Here is a 22,556-nt window from a genome sequence, read left to right as displayed (position 1 = left end):
ACAGCATCACCTGATGTAAATTTTTGAGCTTCGCAGTTGCTCCTTTAATTTTTTTTTCACCATTCTCATTTTATCATAGTCTCCTTTTAAATGCTAACGTATTGGATTTCCTGTGTGCACTTAGTCCAAAGCCGATATGAAATCTGATCATAAAGGGGGGGGGGGGGGGGGGGGGGGAGGGAATAAAAGAAATAAATGAGGGAAATAAATGGTATGCACTTGAGGAAGGCATGCAAAAACAGAATGGAAAGACACAGTGAGGAGAGTTCTTAAAAATACGACCTTTTGGCTCCACTGAAAAACAGACTGTTGGTCCCACGCGCTCACGCTGGGCAGGAATACACTTGCACATGTGCAGTGTGATGCTACCAAAGGCTTCTTAAAGCTATAGAACACTGGGTAGCGTGTCTGCACCGCTTCATCAGATGACATCATCCACATGTAAGAAACGATGTCCTGCTTGTCCTTGGAGAATGTTTACTTGCTTCCTAAAAGTGTATAAGAGGCATATTTTCAAAGCACTTAGCCTTCCAAAGTTCCATAGGTTTCTATGGAACTTTGGAAGGCTAAGTGCTTTGAAAATATGCCTCTAAGTATCTTTCATGCTGCAATTCCATAATCTTGGTTCACCAATCAATAAAACCCTTTGACAGATTTTGAAAAACCTATGATTAAATACACACTACAACTAAAATGAAGAAAATGAGGCGAGACAGGCAGTTCATAGTGGAAAGTCTTATAGATTCTTGCAGTAAAGTCTGGCAATAATATTGAAGTATTTGCAAACACAAACTGATGTCTTGTCTGTGTGAGCTTTTGCAGAAATGACAAACCTGAAGCAGAGTCTTTGCCTGAAATACAACTGTGTCAGTGTTGTGGGTTTTTTTTCACTCAGGAGCATCAACATTATTGTTGGACATTGAAACTGCGATGGTTGCAGCTAAATACAATTTACTTTACAAATACTCAAAATCCCCAGAAAAGTACAATACATTTTATGCTGCTTATCCTAGAAATAAGCAGTGGGTTTTCCCCAAGTCCATTTTAATAATGGTCAATGGACTTTCCCTTTAGGAAGCTGTCCAAACGTTTTTTTTTAAATCCCACTAAGCTAACCGCCTTTACCACATTCTCTGGCAACGAATTCCACAGTTTAATTACTTGTTGAGTGAAGAAAAATTTCCTCCGATTCGTTTTAAATTTACTACTTTGTAGCTTCATTCCGTGCCCCCTCGTCCTAGTATTTTTGGAAAGAGTAAACAAATGATTCACGTTTAACTGTTCCATTCTACTTATTATTTTATAGACCTCTATCATGTCTCCCCTCAGCCATCTTTTCTCCAAGCTGAAGAGTCCTAGCTGCCTCAAGCTTTTCCTCATAGGGAAGTCGTCCCATCCCCTTTATCATTTTCGTCACCCTTCTCTGTACATTTTCTAATTCCACTATATCTTTTTTGAGATGTGGTGACCAGAATTTAACACAATATTCGAGGTGCAGTCATCCCATGGAGTGATAAAAGCGCATTAAAATGTTCGTATTTTTGTTTTCCATTCCTTTCCTAATAATTCCTAACATTCTATTTGCTTTCCTAGCCACTGCAGCACACTGAGCAGAAGGTTTCAAGGTATCATCAATGATGATGCTAGATCCCTTTCTTGGTCGGTGACTCCTAACATGGAACCTTGCATTAGGTAGCTATAATTTGGGTTCCTTTTTTCCATATGCATCACTTTGCACTTGCTCACATTAAGTGGTTTCATGGTGGGAGTCTTGGGGGAGCTTTGAAACAATGCAGGAACGTTGCAGAAACACAACAAGATCAACACGAACATACCTAAATCTCCACTACCCAAGTAACAAAGGACTTAAATACAAATCAACTTATGCATCCAGCTTCTCCTACATAAGCACACAACTATGAAACCGTGAAAACAACATATGACCACCTAAACTTCCAGAAATCACTAAAAACTAATCTGTTCAAAAAGGCATACCCTACCAACCCAACGTAAATGCCTGAACCCTGCACCACAACAAAATCAAATCTCGTAATGGACAGAAAGCGAATGCTACATACCTGTAGAAGGTATTCTCCGAGGACAGCAGGCTGATTGTTCTCACTGATGGGTGACGTCCTCGGCAGCCCCTCCAATCGGAATCTTCCTAGCAAAGTCCTTTGCTAGCTCTCGCGCGCATGCGCGGCCGTCTTCTCGCCCGAAACCGGCTCGAGCCGGCCAGTCCAGTATGTAGCAAGACAATACACTTCAAGGGAAGACACAACTCCAAAGGGGAGGCGGGCGGGTTTGTGAGAACAATCAGCCTGCTGTCCTCGGAGAATACCTTCTACAGGTATGTAGCATTCGCTTTCTCCGAGGACAAGCAGGCTGCTTGTTCTCACTGATGGGGTATCCCTAGCCCCCAGGCTCACTCAAAACAACAACCATGGTCAATTGGGCCTCGCAACGGCGAGGACATAACTGAGATTGACCTAAAAAATTTACCAACTAACTGAGAGTGCAGCCTGGAACAGAACAAACAGGGCCCTCGGGGGGTGGAGTTGGATCCTAAAGCCCAAACAGGTTCTGAAGAACTGACTGCCCGAACCGACTGTCGCGTCGGGTATCCTGCTGCAGGCAGTAATGAGATGTGAATGTGTGGACAGATGACCACGTCGCAGCTTTGCAAATTTCTTCAATGGAGGCTGACTTCAAGTGGGCTACCGACGCAGCCATGGCTCTAACATTATGAGCCATGACATGACCCTCAAGAGCCAGCCCCGCCTGGGCGTAAGTGAAGGAAATGCAATCTGCTAGCCAATTGGATATGGTGTGTTTCCCTACAGCCACTCCCCTCCTATTGGGATCAAAAGAAACAAACAATTGGGCGGACTGTCTGTGGGGCTGTGTCCGCTCCAGGTAGAAGGCCAATGCTCCCTTGCAGTCCAATGTGTGCAGCTGACGTTCAGCAGGGCAGGAATGAGGACGGGGAAAGAATGTTGGCAAGACAATTGACTGGTTCAGATGGAACTCCGACACGACCTTTGGCAAGAACTTAGGGTGAGTGCGGAGGACTACTCTGTTATGATGAAATTTAGTGTAAGGGGCCTGGGCTACCAGGGCCTGAAGCTCACTGACTCTACGAGCTGAAGTAACTGCCACCAAGAAAATGACCTTCCAGGTCAAGTACTTCAGATGGCAGGAATTCAGTGGCTCAAAAGGAGGTTTCATCAGCTGGGTGAGAACGACATTGAGATCCCATGACACTGTAGGAGGCTTGACAGGGGGCTTTGACAAAAGCAAACCTCTCATGAAGCGAACAACTAAAGGCTGTCCTGAGATCGGCTTACCTTCCACATGGTAATGGTATGCACTGATTGCGCTAAGGTGAACTCTTACAGAGTTGGTCTTAAGACCAGACTCAGACAAGTGCAGAAGGTATTCAAGCAGGGTCTGTGTAGGACAAGAGCGAGGAGCTAGGGCCTTGCTGTCACACCAGACGACAAACCTCCTCCACAGAAAGAAGTAACTCCTCTTAGTGGAATCTTTCCTGGAAGCAAGCAAGACGCGGGAGACACCCTCTGACAGACCCAAAGAGGCAAAGTCTACGCTCTCAACATCCAGGCCGTGAGAGCCAGGGACTGGAGGCTGGGATGCAGAAGAGCCCCTTCGTCCTGCGTGATGAGGGTCGGAAAACACTCCAATCTCCACGGTTCTTCGGAGGATAACTCCAGAAGAAGAGGGAACCAGATCTGACGCGGCCAAAAAGGAGCAATCAGAATCATGGTGCCTCGGTCTTGCTTGAGTTTCAACAAAGTCTTTCCCACCAGAGGAATGGGAGGATAAGCATACAGCAGGCCCTCCCCCCAATCCAGGAGGAAGGCATCCGATGCTAGTCTGCCGGGGGCCTGAAGCCTGGAACAGAACTGAGGGACTTTGTGGTTCACTCGAGATGCGAAGAGATCCACCAAGGGGGTGCCCCACGCTTGGAAGATCTGGCGCACCACTCTGGAGTTGAGCGGCTCAGTCTGTCGGCCAGACTGTTGTTTACGCCTGCCAGATATGTGGCTTGGAGTACCATGCCGAGACGGCGAGCCCAAAGCCACATGCTGACGGCTTCCTGACACAGGGGGCGAGATCCGGTGCCCCCCTGCTTGTTGACATAGTACATGGCAACCTGATTGTCTGTCTGAATTTGGATAATTTGATGGGACAGCCGATCTCTGAAAGCCTTCAGAGCGTTCCAGATCGCTCGCAACTCCAGGAGATTGATCTGTAGACCGCGTTCCTGGAGGGACCAGCTTCCTTGGGTGTGAAGCCCATCGACATGAGCTCCCCATCCCAGGAGAGACGCATCTGTTGTCAGCACTTTTTGTGGCTGAGGAATTTGGAAAGGACATCCCAGAGTCAAATTGGACCAGATTGTCCACCAATACAGGGATTCGAGAAAACTCGTGGACAGGTGGATCACGTCTTCTAGACCCCCAGCAGCCTGAAACCACTGGGAGGCTAGGGTCCATTGAGCAGATCTCATGTGAAGACGGGCCATGGGAGTCACATGAACTGTGGAGGCCATGTGGCCCAGCAATCTCAACATCTGCCGAGCTGTGATCTGCTGGGACGCTCGCACCCGCGAGACGAGGGACAACAAGTTGTTGGCTCTCGCCTCTGGGAGATAGGCACGAGCCGTCCGAGAATCCAGCAGAGCTCCTATGAATTCGAGTTTCTGCACTGGTAGAAGATGGGACTTTGGGTAATTTATCACAAACCCCAGTAGCTCCAGGAGGCGAATAGTCATCTGCATGGACTGCAGGGCTCCTGCCTCGGATGTGTTCTTCACCAGCCAATCGTCGAGATATGGGAACACGTGCACCCCCAGCCTGCGAAGCGCCGCTGCTACCACAGCTAGGCACTTTGTGAACACCCTGGGCGCAGAGGCGAGCCCAAAGGGTAGCACACAGTACTGGAAGTGGCGTGTGCCCAACTGAAATCGCAGATACTGCCTGTGAGCTGGCAGTATCGGGATGTGTGTGTAGGCATCCTTCAAGTCCAGAGAGCATAGCCAATCGTTTTGTTGAATCATGGGGAGAAGGGTGCCCAGGGAAAGCATCCTGAACTTTTCTTTTACGAGATATTTGTTCAGGGCCCTTAGGTCTAGGATGGGACGCATCCCCCCTGTTTTCTTTTCCACAAGGAAGTACCTGGAATAGAATCCCAGCCCTTCTTGCCCGGATGGCACGGGCTCGACCGCATTGGCGCTGAGAAGGGCGGAGAGTTCCTCTGCAAGTACCTGCTTGTGCTGGAAGCTGTAACACTGAGCTCCCGGTGGACAATTTGGAGGTTTTGAGGCCAAATTGAGGGTGTATCCTTGCCGGACTATTTGCAGAACCCACTGATCGGAGGTTATGAGAGGCCACCTTTGGTGAAAAGCTTTCAACCTCCCTCCGACTGGCAGGTCGCCCGACACTGACACTTGGATGTCGGCTATGCTCTGCTGGAGCCAGTCAAAAGCTCGCCCCTTGCTTTTGCTGGGGAGCCGCGGGGCCTTGCTGAGGTGCACGCTGCTGACGAGAGCGAGCGCGCTGGGGCTTAGCCTGGGCCGCAGGCTGTCGGGAAGGAGGATTGTACCTACGCTTACCAGAAGTATAGGGAACAGTCTTCCTTCCCCCGAAAAATCGTCTACCTGTAGAGGTAGAAGCTGAAGGCTGCCGGCGGGAGAACTTGTCGAATGCGGTGTCCCGCTGGTGGAGAGACTCTACCACCTGTTCGACTTTTTCTCCAAAAATGTTGTCCGCACGGCAAGGCGAGTCCGCAATCCGCTGCTGGAGTCTATTCTCCAGGTCGGCGGCACGCAGCCATGAGAGCCTGCGCATCACCACACCTTGAGCAGCGGCCCTGGACGCAACATCAAAAGTGTCATAAACTCCTCTGGCCAGGAATTTTCTGCACGCCTTCAGCTGCCTGACCACCTCCTGAAAAGGCTTGGCTTGCTCAGGGGGAAGGGCATCAACCAAGCCCGCCAACTGTCGCACATTATTCCGCATGTGTATGCTCGTGTAGAGCTGGTAAGACTGAATTTTGGCCACGAGCATAGAGGAATGGTAGGCCTTCCTCCCAAAGGAGTCTAAGGTTCTAGAGTCTTTGCCCGGGGGCGCCGAAGCATGCTCTCTAGAACTCTTAGCCTTCTTTAGGGCCAGATCCACAACTCCAGAGTCGTGAGGCAACTGGGTGCGCATCAGCTCTGGGTCCCCATGGATCCGGTACTGGGACTCGATCTTCTTGGGGATGTGGGGATTACTTAGTGGCTTGGTCCAGTTCGCAAGCAATGTCTTTTTCAGGACATGGTGCAAGGGAACAGTGGACGCTTCCTTAGGTGGAGAAGGATAGTCCAGGAGCTCAAACATTTCAGCCCTGGGCTCGTCCTTCACAACCACCGGGAAGGGGATGGCCGTAGACATCTCCCGGACAAAGGAAGCAAAAGACAGACTCTCGGGAGGAGAAAGCTGTCTTTCAGGAGAGGGAGTGGGATCAGAAGGAAGACCCTCAGACTCCTCGTCAGAGAAATATCTGGGATCTCCTTCTTCTTCCCACGAGGCCTCACCCTCGGTGTCAGACACAAGTTCACGGACCTGCGTCTGCAACCGCGCCCGGCTCGACTCCGTGGAGCCACGTCCACGATGGGGGCGTCGAGAGGTAGACTCCCTCGCCCGCATCGGCGAAGCTCCCTCCGCCGACGTAGTCAGGGAGCCCTCCTGGGAGGTGGCCGCAGTCGGCACCGCACGCGGTACCGACGTCGGGGACCTCACCCCGGGCGATGGGCCAGCCGGCGCCACGCTCGACGGTACCGGAGGCGCAAGCACCGCCGGTACCGGAGGGGTAGGGCGCAACAGCTCTCCCAGAATCTCTGGGAGAACGGCCCGGAGGCTCTCGTTCAGAGCGGCTGCAGAGAAAGGCATGGAGGTCGATGCAGGCGTCGACGTCAGAACCTGTTCCGGGCGTGGAGGCTGTTCCGGGCTGTCCAGAGTGGAGCGCATCGACACCTCCTGAACAGAGGGTGAGCGGTCCTCTCGGTGCCGATGCCTGCTGGGTGCCGACTCCCTCGGCGACCCAGAGCTCTCGGTGCCGACGCGGGGAGGGGACCGGTGTCGATGCTTCTTCGACTTCTTCCGAAGCATGTCACCGGAGCTCCCCGGCACCGACGAGGAGGACGTAGAATCCATCCGTCGCTTCCTCGGGGCCGAGAGCGAAGGGGGTCGATCTCGGGGGGGCTGTACCGCAGGAGCCCTCAGGGTAGGAGGAGACCCACCCGAGGGCTCACCGCCACCAGCAGGGGAATGGACAGCCCTCACCTGCACTCCACTCGATGCACCACCGTCCGACGACATCAGGAGACGAGGTCCCGGTACCACCGACGTCGATGCAGCTATCCGATGTCTCGGCGCCGATGCAGAGGGCCGATGCCTCGATGCACTGGCAGCCAAGGAAGAAGGTCTGGACGCTGATGACGTCGATGCACACGATGACCCCGGTGCCGATGCCGACGAAGAGCCCGAGAACAAAACGTTCCACTGGGCTAATCTCGCTACTTGAGTCCGCCTTTGTAAGAGGGAACACAGACTACAGTTCTGGGGACGGTGCTCGGCCCCCAGACACTGAAGACACGAAGAGTGCCTATCAGTGAGCGAGATTACCCGGGCGCACTGGGTGCACTTCTTGAAGCCGCTGGAAGGCTTCGATGTCATGGGCGGAAAAATCACGCCGGCGAAGTCAAAATCCGAAATGACGAATTTGGAGCACCAAAACTTTAAGGGAGAAAAATCTCGACCGAGGCCGAAAAGAGGCCTACCCCGACAACGAAAGAAAACTTACCGGGGCAAAACTGGAAATACGGGAAGGGGCAAACGAAACCCAAGGGGGTTTCCGGAGCACTTTCCGAACGAAAATGAAACTTTTCCGAAGAAAAACACGTCGATTTAGATAACGGACGCGCGAGGTCGACTCTCCGGGGCTCGACACGACAAAAACACAGCCGTATCGAGTGCGGACGAAAGAAGACTGGCCGGCTCGAGCCGGTTTCGGGCGGGAAGACGGCCGCGCATGCGCGGTGCGCGCGGGCGCGCGAGAGCTAGCAAAGGACTTTGCTAGGAAGATTCCGATTGGAGGGGCTGCCGAGGACGTCACCCATCAGTGAGAACAAGCAGCCTGCTTGTCCTCGGAGAAACTCATTCTTCCTCTCTATGATTCCATAACGCGTCTTTCACACTAGAACCTTACTCTTCCATAACACCACTCTGTATTTGTTCTTACCGGAATTGGTGAATGCCCTTACAGTACTATGTAAGCCACATTGAGCCTGCATATAGGTGGGAAAATGTGGGATACAAATGTAACAAATAAATAAAATAAATAGTCTGCAAATACCTCTCAGTTCAATGTGGATCACAGTAATAAGAAAACTAGGACATTCCTAGGAAAACAATAAGTACACATAAAAAATAAAGAATAAAAACAGTATAATCATATTACCGCTTACAAAATACAAATTTAGAAAACAAGAAAGTTTTTAACTGTTTCTGAAAAGACAAATAACTCCTCTGTATCCTTATTGCGAATGGAAGAGCATTCCAAAGCCAAGCCCCCTGATAAGCAAAGGAAGACAAATGCCCATGGGATTTCACCTGAACCACAGAAGGAAACTGTAAATACATTGAATTTCGAAAGTGAACCCCACTAGTATGACATAACATTTGTACAAAGATCAACGTACATACTGGATTCATATCACATAAAATTTTAAAAAGCAAAGCAAAACTTTAAACTGGACTCTAACCTTTGCTGGTAATCAATAAACAGAGGGGAAACCTTATCAAATTTATGTGGTGAATAAATCAGCCTTACCGCTTTGCTTTGAAGTGTCTGCAACTTTCGTAATAAAACCTGCAAATACTCAGTATACACAACATTACAATAATCGAGGTGTGACAGAACCAAAGTCTGAACTAAAAACTGAAATGTGGGATGATCAAAAATATTTCTAACAGACCGAAGCTGCTGCAACAACAACAAAAAAGAGAGCTTCACCGCACTGTTGATCTGATGAACCATAGTCAGTTGTCCATCCCACTGCACTCACAACACTCTGGTAACCCCCTCCCAAGCAATTTGGGTGGCACCTGGTGTCATAGAGGGAACATCAAAAACCTTTTCAGAGTGACCAATCCATAGGAATCGAGTTTTTTCCTTATTTAATATCAACCTATGGGAAGACACCCAACTATTCACCATCTCCAAACAATCCCTAATCTCTCACATGGCTGCCTATCATAGAAAATAGGGTACAATACTGTGATATCATCTGCATACAGGAAAAGTGTAATATTGAAAGAATCTAATTTAGCACCTAATGACCTTATCATAAGATTAAATAGGATAAGGGAAAATGGGGATCCCAGAGGAACAACATAATTAACCGTCCATATGTCCGAAAGGACACCCTGCATCTTCTTTCGATAAGATCGTTTTGTCAAAAAAAAGAACACTAAACAACTGTAAGACCTTACCTGTCAAGCCCAACTCATTCAGAATGGATAACAGGCTCTCATGATCCACCAGATCAAATGAACTCAATAGATCAAACTGAATGAGTACTACCTGTTGGACTGGTTTAAGAGTGACTTACTATAAAGCAAATAACGATCCTACCATAGTCTCTGTGATAAACCTTTTCCTGGAATCCAATAAACTCCATATCTGAAGAATGATTTTGGGTGAAGATAATATGACAAAAATAATTTTTAAAAATATTCTTTATTAGAAGTTGTTATTAGTTCTTATAAACTCACCAAGAAGAGCATTTTCAATATGAAGTCTAAGTCCAACTAATCTGAATTGGAAAGAAGGTCATTTTCAAAAAAGAAAAATGTTTATCTTTTGTTTTCAAAAATACTGTTTTCAATGAGCTTTTGTGATTTGGACATTTTGTTTTTTGGTCCATTTTCAAACAAAAAACGTCCAAGTGCAAAACACACAAAATCAAGACATTAGGATATGGGAGGATCCAGCATTTTTAGTAGACTGGTCCCCCAGACATCCCAGGAAAGCAATAGGGCACCCTAGGGGGCACTGCAGTGGACTTCATAAAATGCACCCAGGTACATATCTCACCGTTGCGCCCTTATCTTGCCTAAGCCCCCCCAAAACCCACCCAAAACCCACTATTCACAACTGTACACCACTACCATAGCCCTTATGGGTGAAGGGGGCACCTATATGTGGGTACAGTGGGTTTCTGATGAGTTTTGGAGGGCTCACAGTTTCTTCCAAAAAGTAAAACCGGTATGGAGAGGTATGAGTCTGGGTCCACCTGTCTGCAGTGCACTGCATCCAGCACTAGACTATTCCAGGGACTGCATGCTGTTCTAATGGACCTGAGTATAACATCTGAGGTTGGCATGGAGGCTGGCAAGTAATGTTTTTAATCACATTTTTTGTGGTGGGGGGGTGGGAGGGGTTTAGTGACCACTGGGGGAGTAAGGGGAAGTCAACCCTGATTCCCTCCAGTGGTCATCTGGTCATTTAGGGCATTTTGTGCCTTATTTGTTATAAAAACAGGTCTAGCTCAAAACGTCTTAGTGTTAGTCTTGGACGGTTTTGTTCTGTTCCATTATGGCTGAAAAACATCCAAGTGCTAGGAACGCCCAAATCCCATCCTTAACACGCCCCTGACATGCCCCCTTGAGATTTGAACGCGCTTCTGACGGACTTCATAGAAAAACATCTAAAAATTGGTTTTAAAAATACCAATTTGGATGTTTTTGTGAGAAAAACGTTCAAATGCAGATTTATGCTACTTTTTGGATGCTTTTCTCTTTTGAAAATGAGCCCACAAGTCAGTTAAAAAATGTATGAACTGATGATTATGTATGAGAATAATTATTTGGTTGAATAAATTCTGCTTCAGTTATAATAGTAATTTAAAAAATGTTTTCTGAAGATCTGGATGGTATAGTGGGATTGAGGAGTATTATATAACAAGCATATAACATTAATAATTTTTAAAAAACAGACCTGTTTGATATCTTTGGCTATTGGGCTGGGAACTATCGCATCATCACTGTCTGATACTGTTGTTTCATTGGCACCACTCATCTGGATCTCCTCTTCATCTGTTAGAAGGCAACAAATACAATTAGAGTTTATTTAAAAGAATTTACATTTATAATCCTTTATAGGTCTGAGAAGAAAGATCAAGTTCAACTTTCCATATAAATAATATGGCAAAAATATTTTTGAATAGAACTTGTTTCTGCTGCTTTTTATATTATGTATTGCTGCTTCTACATCAATAGTCAGATGTAAGTTGATGAAATGATGTGTTCTAGAATGTCTCAATTTAAATAAGTATGTAACAACTTAAATCTGCATAAATTTGTTTTGCACTGCTTGAAATTTGTAAATTTTAGAAAATATATTATAGAAACACACTGATTCAAAAGGTGAACTGCTAGCAAAAAAACATTTTATATAATTTAGGGCTTCTTTTACAAAGCCGTGCTAACGATTCCTGCATAGCAAATGACAGGAAGCCCATTCAATTCTTATGGGCTTCTACTCATATGCTGTGCGGCTTTGTAAAAGCCCTTAGTTAATAGATACATTCTAGAAAAATACCTTTTTTCATCTATTTTTATTTCATTTCTAAAAATGGTGGTTAGTAAGTTCTTTCGACCTGCTAATCCTCATCACTGTGAATCTAAGTACGTGGATTGTTGAGGCAAAGTCCTTTAATAGAAACCCATGCAAACATGAAACATATAAGTGAAGCATAAGTATAGCATGAAGAATACAGAAACTAGTTCAGGGAAGGATATTCTTCTGAACAGATGACATTTCTATATTAGATGGTATATGTCTTATTCTCAACGTCTAGATGCATCATATACAAACCAGTTCATTTTCGAAAGTGATCACCGGCCATCTTCCGACACAAATCGGGAGATGGCTGGCGATCTCGCAAAAGCGGCCATATCGGTATAATCGAAAGCCGCTATTTTGACACCATCGCCGCTTTCCCATCGCAGAGCCGGCGAAAGTTCAAGGGGGCGTGTTGGCAGTGACGCGAAGGCGGGACATGGGCGAGGTTCCGAAATGGCTGGCTTTAGCCCATAATGGAAAAAAAAAAAAAAACGGCGATGAAGAGCATTTGGCCGCTTTTACTTGGTCCCTTATTTTTCAGGTCCAAGCTTCAAAAAGGTGGCCGAACTGACCACATGACCACTGGAAGGAATCGGGGATGTCCTCCCCCAGTGGTCAACAACCCCCTCCCAGCATAAAAAACAGGTTACAAATACTTTTTTGCCAGCCTCTATGCCAGCCTCAAATGCCGTACCCACCTCCATGACAGCAGAATGTGTTCTGTCCTCCGACAGCCTTTGCCTGCTTGTGATGTGGCTCTGGGGTGAGTGTGGCACCTTTTCTGTTATTTGCACTGCAGAGCCACATCAGCAATGCATTGTGGTGGGTATAGGTATTGATAGTTAGTAGGCTCTGCTTTTCCCCCTGCTTACTGGGTCAGAGTGTGCCCCGTTTTGATTCCTGTTGTAGTCCATGCGGTAGTGGCCATTTTTGTAAGACAGTTTTAGATCCCTTTCCTGTGTTACCCACGTCAGAGAACGTAGTTCTTACCTTGAATGTTGCTGAAAGAGGGCATTGTACACCATTGTGCCAGCTCTGACCTACTGCTAATCTTAGTACCAGGGGACTCTTTGCCAGTGGGGCACAACCTCTGATCTGCAGTTAACTGTGAGTAAATGTGGTTATTTCAAGAAAGGACTTTTTCCAGAGAGATTAGTCTTCAGGTGTGAACTGCTGTGCCAAAGTTATACAGCAGCAATAAGTCCTAGAGGCTGTATGCAGGTCCCTGGAGCAGTTTTAGTGGGTGCAGTACATTTGTGGGTAGTGGGTTTTTTTTTTTTGGGGGGGGGGGGGCTCAGCTCCCAAAGTAAGGGAGCTATGCATGTGGGAGCTTTTCTGAAGTCCACCGCAGTGACCCCCAGGGAGCCCGGTTGGTGTCCTGGCATGTCAGGGGGGCCAGTGCACTAAAAATGCTGGCTCCTTCCATGGCCAAATGCCTTGAATTCAAGGCATTTGGCTGGCCGGAACCGTATTATTGAAACAAAAGATGGCCGGCCATCTTTTTTGAAAATATTGGTCTGGCCAGCTGTTTGCGGCGTCGCCAAAATACATCGCCGGCCATGTATTTCGCTGGCGCCGTTCAATTATTCCCCTCAAAGTTACTTAGCTGTAACTAGTGTTCTCCACAAATAGCACGATTAAGTAATTCACATAAATGGGTGATATCAGCAGCACCACCTGGATATGGAACATGCAATCTTACAACTAGCTGTGCATATGCAATCTTATAACAAGTTACATTAAACACAAAGGAGGAAAATACAATTATTGCGTAGCTGGCTTATTCTCTTCACATGTCATATCCCCCTCCCCCAGTCATATAAAGAACACAATATAAAGATAATTTTGTGCTTCAGTGGGAAGTAGGAAGGTATGTGTGTGACGAAAAAGTGGATTTCTAAGCCTATGACCTGTATTATTTTACTAATGACATGTATTCCTCCTAATTGGTCAGCAGATGGTGATTGTCTTTTTTTGTTAAAACTGTAACAGAACTGACAGTTTTATTTTTCCTACCAAAAAGCTGTCAGTTGAAGCAGTGAGGTGATATGTTTTAGTTTCAGATAAGGGAGTAGAAAGAGAAGGTTTTCTTTTCCTGAGACCCTCTGAACAGTTAGATTTCATAATCTGTGAGCAGCTGTATCTTGTTTCTGAACTTTCCAGGCACTATCCAAGTAATGATAAAATGTTTAGATAGTTTTATAATTGATTCTTATTCAGTTACCTGTTATTTGCTTGTTATGTTCCATTAGTTTTTATAGTTCACTGTTCAATATTTTTATGAAAATAAACATAATTGTTTATTGGCTCTGCTTGTCCTTGTCTGACTAAGAATCCTGGTGGTTTGTGTTTTGGTCTTTGGGTGCTTTCTGGGTGCTGTGGGACCCCTAAGAGTGTGACCTCAGTAACCTGGAAATCACCAGGGAGTAACCTGAGAGTGGGAGACTCACCCAGAGGCGAGTGAGACCCAGTTGATGGGGTGGAGGGTGCTAGTGTAGAGCACAAATGGCAGATGCAGGCGGACCTGAGCTGTGCTGGGGACAGACCCTCCAATTGGCCACAGGGTTAGCCCCAGGCGGGTGGCTAGGCATTTTGTCACAATGTGTAACTGACTTACCCTGCTGTCCACAAACAGCAGTTACTGGTAAGCAAAGTGAAGTGGTTTACCTGCAACAGGGGTTTCTCCATAGGCAGCAGGATAAATTGGACATACCAGTGGGTGACATCATCTGATGGTAACTCATAGGTCCTACTCTCTGAGCATGCATGGGGGTTCCTGCACAAGTATCTGACTCCACTGTGTCCTTCAGTCTATTGAAGAACTTGTGAACAACTTCCGCAGGACTGTGGGCAGTTTTATATGTCTGTTTTTTCCTGCAGTCTACAGGGGACCTGTTACAGGTAAGCCATCTCATTTTCTCCATCAACAAGCAGGTTGAAATCAACCAAACCAATGAGGAATCCCAAGCTGAAGGTAATTTTTCTTGGTATAGGATATTCTTTTTGTATGGCCTGTACAGAAGGGAGTTGACTACAAACTGAAAAGCCTTTGAAGTATGGAAGGTTAAAAATACTATCCATTTAGAATATGCTAATTAGAGAATAATGTGATATAAATGTACAGACCAAAAACCAGGCTCTCTCTAAGATTTTGTCTATAGTTCCTGAACAAATGGGTCCCTTTTAGATCTGAACTCTACCTAAATTATGATTCTTATTTGAGGCGCTTTTCTGTTGTTGTGGAGATGGAAACTAGCCACACTCTAATAGTGAACTATGCAGTATATCAGTCAATTGGAAAAGGTGCATGTGTATAATGTTGCATCCTTCTACTTGGGTGAAACCTACGAAAAACTGAGTGGATTGATGGTGTGGCTTTGTTCTTTCCAGAAAAAGTAGGCAAGGGCCATTTACAGTCCAGTGTATAATTTCTTCTCCCTTGGATATGTGATGCTTTGGGAAGAAGGAAGAACAACAAAGCGAATGGAACACAGAAACTACCTTTGGCAGAAGCTTGGGATATATTCAGAGAAACATTCTTTTCTGAAAGAACTGTAGATGTGAAGGTTACAAAAACTGCGCCTATAGCTTGCTTATTCTTAACAGTCATTATATCTGTGCACGGAGTAAGACTGCCCATGTAAGGATCTTTAGACTCAAAACGTTGAAAGGTGAGAGGTATGTTCATATCCCAGAAAACCAGGGGTCACCTAACTGGAGACTGTATATGACAAAGGTCCTTCATAAGTTTTGATATCAGACGATGCAGCGCTATTGTGTGAAACTCCAATTATGTATGATGAGCCACCATATTGCTGAGGTGTACAAGCAGTGGTGTGCTGGAGCCGGCTCGCACCGGCTCGCAAGAGCCAGTTGTTAAACTTTGTTCCGACTTGCGAGCCGGCTCTCCTTCCTTCCTCTTCCCTCCCTCCCTCCGGATCCGGTCCTTCACCTGGCTGAGTCACCCTTGTCCAGAATTCTTCGGGGCAGCCAATCTTGCCTGCCTGCTGCCGGTGCTGACCCTCCCCCGCTGCCGGATCGCTCTTTAAAAATGGCCGCCGAGATTTCCAGGGGCGGCCTCGCGAGACTTCTGCTGAAGTCTTGGAGGCCGCCCTTGTAAGTCTCGGTGGCCATTTTGAAAAGCGATCCGGCAGCGGGGGAGAGTCAGTGCCGGCAGGCAAGACTGCCTGCCCCGAAGAATTCGCTGAACAACTCGGTGAGGGGGTGGCAGGGGAGAGAAGGGAGTCACTGGACATGGGTGGCTGGAGGAGGAGGAGGAGGGGGGCAAGGGAGAGAAGGGAGTCGCTGGGCATGAGTGGCTGGAGGGGAGGGCAGGGGAGAGGAGGGTGTATGGAGGGGAGGGGAGAGAGAAGAAATGCTGGACATGGATGGAGGGGAGGGAAGAGTGAGGAAGTAAATGAGATGAGGGAAAAGGAAGAGAGGAGAAAAACTGCACATGGATGAAGAAAATAGGCAGAATCTGGATCCTCTGGACAGTCAAGTCTGCAGAGGACCAGAAATGAAGAAGAAAGGAGGAAAGGAAAGAAATAAATGGAAAGGAAGCCCTGGAAACGGAGTTAAGAGGACAGATAGCAGCAGAATCGGATACTGGGCCAGCATGATCAGAAAAACAGTCATCAGACAACAAAGGGAGAAATAAAATCATTTTATTTTCATTATAGTGTTTGGAATATGTTCACTTTGAGAATCAGGTGCTCAACATTAAAAGTTTATATTTATTTACTTATTTATGGCATTTTATCGCACATTAAACATGAATTAGATTGGAACCTGTGATCATTTAATTTTTTTTTCCTGGAGTAATGCATTGCCACCCCAGGCTCTCTCCCCGACTATAGCCAGCTCTGCAATTTGGGGGAGGGGCAGAGGGGGACCGGGGAGAGAGCCTGTTGTTAAACATTTACCAGCACACCACTGTGTACAAGCACCAAAGAAGTGTTCAGGCCAAAAAAGGATGAGTGAAATAAATAGTGTAATAGGGCCCTGGGAATACATAGTCCCATTTTACATAAGTTGTAGAAATAGTAATTAAGACATGCAGGTCCGTGAAACTCATTTCACCAGTATTTTAGAACAGAATCTGTAGATGTAGAGCCTGTTCTGAAATACAGGAGAACTGGGCATTTATTAAGGAGCATGCAGACAAGGAAACCAAACTTGATAAAGCCATGATAAAACTACAACAAGGGTTCTGAGCCCAGTACTTGGGACACATCCAGTCTGTCAGGTTTTCAAATGCCCACAATGAATATGCCTGAGACAGATTGAACAGAATGGAGGTAGTACATGTAAATTTATCTCCTACATATTCATGTAGATGGCACAAGGAGTAAGCTGAGAACCCTTAAGCTATAAAGAGCACCATGGTCTTGTCCTGTCTCACTTTGTAGATGATCATGGGTACCAGCTAAATTAAGAGAAAGGTGTAAAGAAGACTAATATTCTACTCCAGCCATTCCCAACCCAGTCCTCAGGGTACACCTATCCCATTGGATTTTTAGTGAATATTCATGAGTTAAATTTGCATGCAATTGAGGCAGTGCATGCAAATCTATCTCATATGTATTGGTTATGGATGGACCCCTTTCAGTTTCTCAAAGTTGATTAGGAATCCCAAAGAGTGAAGCATGTTTACCACCTTCTTCATGGCTGATTCTGTGCTTCAGGGTAACAAATGCTTTATATTATCAGGCATCCAGATAATGGAAGAAGAAAAGACCTTGCTTTCTGAGACAGGTAGAAGTTATTGTCAGGCATTTTGTGAGTATTCTCAAATCTTCAAGGGAAAGACCTTGTATTGAAAATGGGTCCCATGTTGATTTCAACTATGCCCCTAAATTGTGTTCCTGGAAAAACTACAGAAGTAGGGGTCAATATTCAAAAGGATTTAACCAGGCAGGTTCTGATGGCACACTGTTATCTACTATAATAAAAAGCACCTCCAACGTTCTGAAGCTGACTCCCTGGCAGTGAAGGGTCTGTGCAGCCTGTAACGCTGTATCCATCTCCTGTCCTGACGTTAGCATGCTTCCTGGTTTGTCACAAGCAGCACTGACCAACCACACGATAGCAGCACGAGGCACATCAATGGACTCAAAGAATAGCGCAACCTGCCTGCCCGGACACAGATTCACACACAGAACTTCACCGAAGCAGAAAGACAACCTGCCTCAACACTGCCGGTACCGCCGGGTAAACCCCCTCAGAGACACACGCGGCACCCCCCAGGAGCGGTAAAAGGCATGAAGGCTCGGCCCCTCTCTCTCCCTCTGAGCTCTGGTCCTGCCCTTGTGGAAACAGGAAATGCGGGCGGGACCACAGCTCAGAGAGAGAAAAGGGCCGAGCCTGCATGCCTTTTACCGCTGCTGCCGGCCGCTGTAACCCCGACAAGGTAAGTCAAGAGTTTTAAAATTCGTAGGGAGGGAGCCTGGAACTGGAAGGGAGGGAGGGAGGGACAACGACCGTGGAACTGGGAGGGAAGGGGGAACCTGGAACTGTGAGGGAGGGAGGGGGGACCCTGGAACAGGGTGGGAGGGACCCTGAAACTCAGAGAGGGACCCTGAAACTTAAAGGGAGGGAGGGGACGATGCTGGAACTTGGAGGGAGGCAGGGGTCGACCCTGGAACTCGGAGGGAGGGGACAACCCTAGAACTCTGAGGGAGGGAGGGGATGACTTTGGAACTCTGAGGGAGGGAGGGAGGGGGGCTGCCGTAACCCCGACGAGGTAAGTCAAGATGAGTTTTAAAATTTGTAGGAAAAGAGCCTGGAACTGGAAGGGAGAGAGGGAGGAAGAGAGGGACGATGACCGTGGAAGTGGGAGGGAGGGGGGACCGTGGAAGTGGAAGGGAGGGAGGGACCCTGGAACTCGGAGGGAGGGTGGGGCAACCCTGGAACTCGGAGGGAGGGGGACAATGATCCTGGAACTCGGAGGGAGGGAGGGGGACGACCCTGGAGCTGGGAGGGAGGGGGAGACCCTTGGCACACACTCTCATTCTCACACACACACTATCTCTCTCACAGACACACTCGCACCCAGTCTCATTCTCTCTCTCTCTCTCACACACACACTCGTACATTCACTCTCTCTCTCACACAGTCACTCACACACACAGTCTCTCAAACATACACACTCCGAGGAAAACCTTGCTAGCGCCCGTTTCACTTGTGTCAGAAACGGGCCTTTCTTACTAGTTGTATTATAAATATGAAAGGGCAGCTGAATACAAATTACATGATTTACAATTTGTGGAAAAGGTCTGGCAACCCATTGAATACTTCCTGAGGGCACTTCCCCCTACATTATCATGCTGTTGAGCTCTCATACATCCTGTCAAGTCTTTGCTTATGTTCTGGGCCTTCAAATCTTTTCCATCATGCTTCTGACCTAAGCTCCGCCATCTATTTATGAGTAATGGCTCCCTTATTTTTCTTTTTACTTCCTCACAAGTCTTTTAAAGTATCAGGTACTATGATAACATAGGGAAACCAATACTCCGTAAGCTGACTCCCAGTTTTCTCTTTGGTTTGTTGAGTTTGTATTTGTTTGTTGTTACTGTTTCTATCCAGTTAATAAGCCCACTCACTTATAATTTTCTAAACAGATGGGGGTAATCCACTAATGAATAGTCTTCATTCAACCCAGAATCTCTATATTTTACAAACTTTTATAGACTGTGCAGAGCAGAACTATAAATCGCAAAACCTCAGTGGCAACTCATTTCTAAAGAGCCAGACACACTCTTGGCTCTCCTTGCCTCCTCACTGGGCTGTATAGACAACTCATTTAACTTACTTGACTTAATTTTACTTCATACTTTTTAAATATATGATTATATGATTTTAATATCTAAAACTTGTCTTAACTTATCATATTCAATTGAGAGACCACAAAATCACTTTATTTTCTTCTTTAAAGTTTCTACATTTACTTCTCTGCAAAGATCTAAAGGCAAATCCTATATAATAAAACACACCTCCAACGTTCTGAAGCTGGCAGCGTGGATAAAAACCTTGAGGCATTCATGTTCCTGTATCCATCTCTGGACATGATGACGTCTTGCACCTCCGGTTGCGTCAGCTACGACTGTGCCCAATCACAGCACAGCAGCGCGAGTCAACGTCACAGACAACGTATTAAAAAAAAGAAACCGCCAACGGCGCAAAAAAAACTTCACAAGAAGAAAGAAAAAGGGCATCAGAACTTGCGGCGACAACAGGTTAATCCCCACACCCACACACATGCAAAAACCACCTAACCCCCACCTGCATAACTCCCTCTCTACTACAAACACCGCTCTCCAAATCCTCCCGCCCTCTCTTCTACGACGTCAGAACACCGCACTCCACCTCCTCCCCGAGCGACTACCTTCCGAGTACCCATACAAGATCCATGCAAATACAAGATCAAGGCACCCTTCCACCAAAACCGTCATTTAAAAAAAAAACAACCCAGTCTCTGCCCTTTTCTCTCTCTATCTGAGCTCTCATCACACCCTTGTTAAAACAGAACAGCAGAGAGAAAAGGGCAGAGAAAACACGTTTAGCACAAAAAAAAGTTGCACACCGTAACTCCATTCCAACACACAAGCTAACCCCCACCCACATAACTCCCTCTCTACTACAAACACCGCCCTCCATATCCTCCCTCCCTCTCTTCTACAACGTCGGAACACCGCATGCCACCTCCTCCCCGAACGACTACCTCCCGAGTCCCCATACAAGATCCAGGCACCCTCCCACCGAAACCGTCATTAAAAAAAAAAAAACCCAGTCTCTGCCCTTTTCTCTCTATCTGAGCTCTCATCACGCTCTTGCTAAAACAGAACAGCAGACAGAAAAGGGCAGAGAAAACACGTTTACCACCAAAAATGCAGCACACCGTAACTCCATTCCACCACACACGCTAACCCCCAATAAAAAAACAAAACCACACAGACAGAAAAGGGCAGAATCAGCACACTTAGCACCACCAATGCTGCACACTGTAATTCCACTCCACCACACACAATAACCCACACTGAAAAAACACCCTCAAAGTCACACACCACTTCATCCAACTTTGCAAGCAAGGGACATTCACCGATTTACCGACCCCCCGCCAAAAAAAACACAATACGGGCAAAACCCAATCCCCCCACCTCTCAAAAAAACAAAACGACCCTCCAAGCCCCCTTCATACAACCTATCAATTCAACAAAAAACAAACAAAAAAAAACTGACATTGTGAGATACAAACAAAATATCAAACAACCACACTGACACATCCACCAACAAACACCCAGTGTGTACAAAACTCTCAGCTACACACACTCACACTATCACACAAACAATGTCTTACACTCTCTCACACACAGACACACAAGCACCGCACCCCTCAACAACAAAACAAAACAAAAAAACACTCAAACAAACACACACACTTACTCTCACCCTAAATATATAACCACCCTTCTCCCCCTCTTACACCAAAACCCTCTCAGCTAAACAACCCACCCACCCTTTCCATTGTGAGACACACACACAACATAACAAAAAAAACAAAACCCCAACACTCCCAGTCTACTCCACCCTCTCTCAATTTCACACACACACAAACACTCTCTGTAAAACATACACAGACACACTCTCTGTGTCACAAACACACAGAAGCAGAATCAGATATCACAACAGCAGCCCCATCCACAACATATGCCCCCAACCCCCAGGCCAACAAAAAACACAAAAGAAATGCAACTGAAAAATAAAAAACAAACAAACAAAAAACCACACATCCAGATGGCACCCCACCCACAACATTACTACAGCATACACGCCCTCGCACTCCAATTTTGACCCTAACTCTTTCACTTCCCCCAAAAAAATCTTTCAGAAACATCTCTGTATCTCTAAATAACAAACAGTACCGCCCCACACAACCCCCCCCCATCCAAACCCTTAATAAAAAACATACACAAAACAGATGCACAACATGAACAGATGGACTCACTCTCTCTCCCACCACACACTTGCATTTCTCCACCCCTACCCACTATTTCCCCACCCCCCAAACGACAGACTGAGACAAAAACACAAGATCACACAAACACAGAAACTCACAAACAATCTACCACTCAACACAACCCTCTCACACGTTCAGAACAGCACAAACTATCACTGTGACACACAGCCACATATTCTGTGACACACACTCACTGATGACACCTAAATCAACACCACAAAACAACCAACAGTACAACAAAACAAAAAATAACAAATGAAATGCCATATAACACAAAAAAGTCAAATATTCATTACCAACACAACACAATTATAAAATAAACCACTTTCAACACAATCATTGCAGAAATCAAATACCTTGCTAGCGCCCGTTTCATTCGTCTCAGAAACGGGCTTTTTTACTAGTTATTCCATAAAACAGTGTCTGCAACTGAAAACACTTTAGACTGAGTGAAAAACAATCTTGCCTCTTTACAAGAAGGAATCTTCATTAACAACTTATTCTCTGAGCACAAGGCTTACCCAGGGGTATAAATATTTACAAATTCTGTAAATAACTCAAAACCAACCCATAAAATACCCAGCGCGTTAATTAAAGAATACTGAATTTATCCTGGGCTATAATTAGAAGTCAATGGAGTTCCCTCAAATGCAGGATGATGTGGCCAAAATAATAGGGAACAAGAACAAAGGAACAAACAGGACCTCACAGAGATAGCAGACAATCAAAAAAGCAGTGAGGTACAAATGACAAATCCAGGTAAGTGAACAATAATTACTTTATTGTAGGGACTTGATACATCTGTGTTTTGGCAATGATGCCCTGCATCAGGAATCCATCAATCTTA

The 22,556-nt window shown here is 46.2% G+C and overlaps 1 protein-coding gene across 1 annotated transcript in view; it reads right to left on the bottom strand.

Annotated features, from left to right (window-relative positions):
* The window catches only part of RPGRIP1L (RPGRIP1 like), a 343,339-nt gene that overhangs the window by 64,560 nt on the left and 256,223 nt on the right, over positions 1 to 22,556 (bottom strand). Inside the window, 1 exon segment of the mRNA XM_030204315.1 lies at positions 11,065 to 11,162. Within this exon segment, the coding sequence (XP_030060175.1) occupies positions 11,065 to 11,162 (98 nt within the window).

The sequence above is a fragment of the Microcaecilia unicolor genome, chromosome 5, assembly GCF_901765095.1.
Source record: "Microcaecilia unicolor chromosome 5, aMicUni1.1, whole genome shotgun sequence".
Lineage (NCBI taxonomy): Eukaryota > Metazoa > Chordata > Amphibia > Gymnophiona > Siphonopidae > Microcaecilia > Microcaecilia unicolor.
The sequence above is the reverse complement of the archived record's forward strand: the minus strand, read 5'-3'. Positions and strand labels throughout refer to the sequence as shown.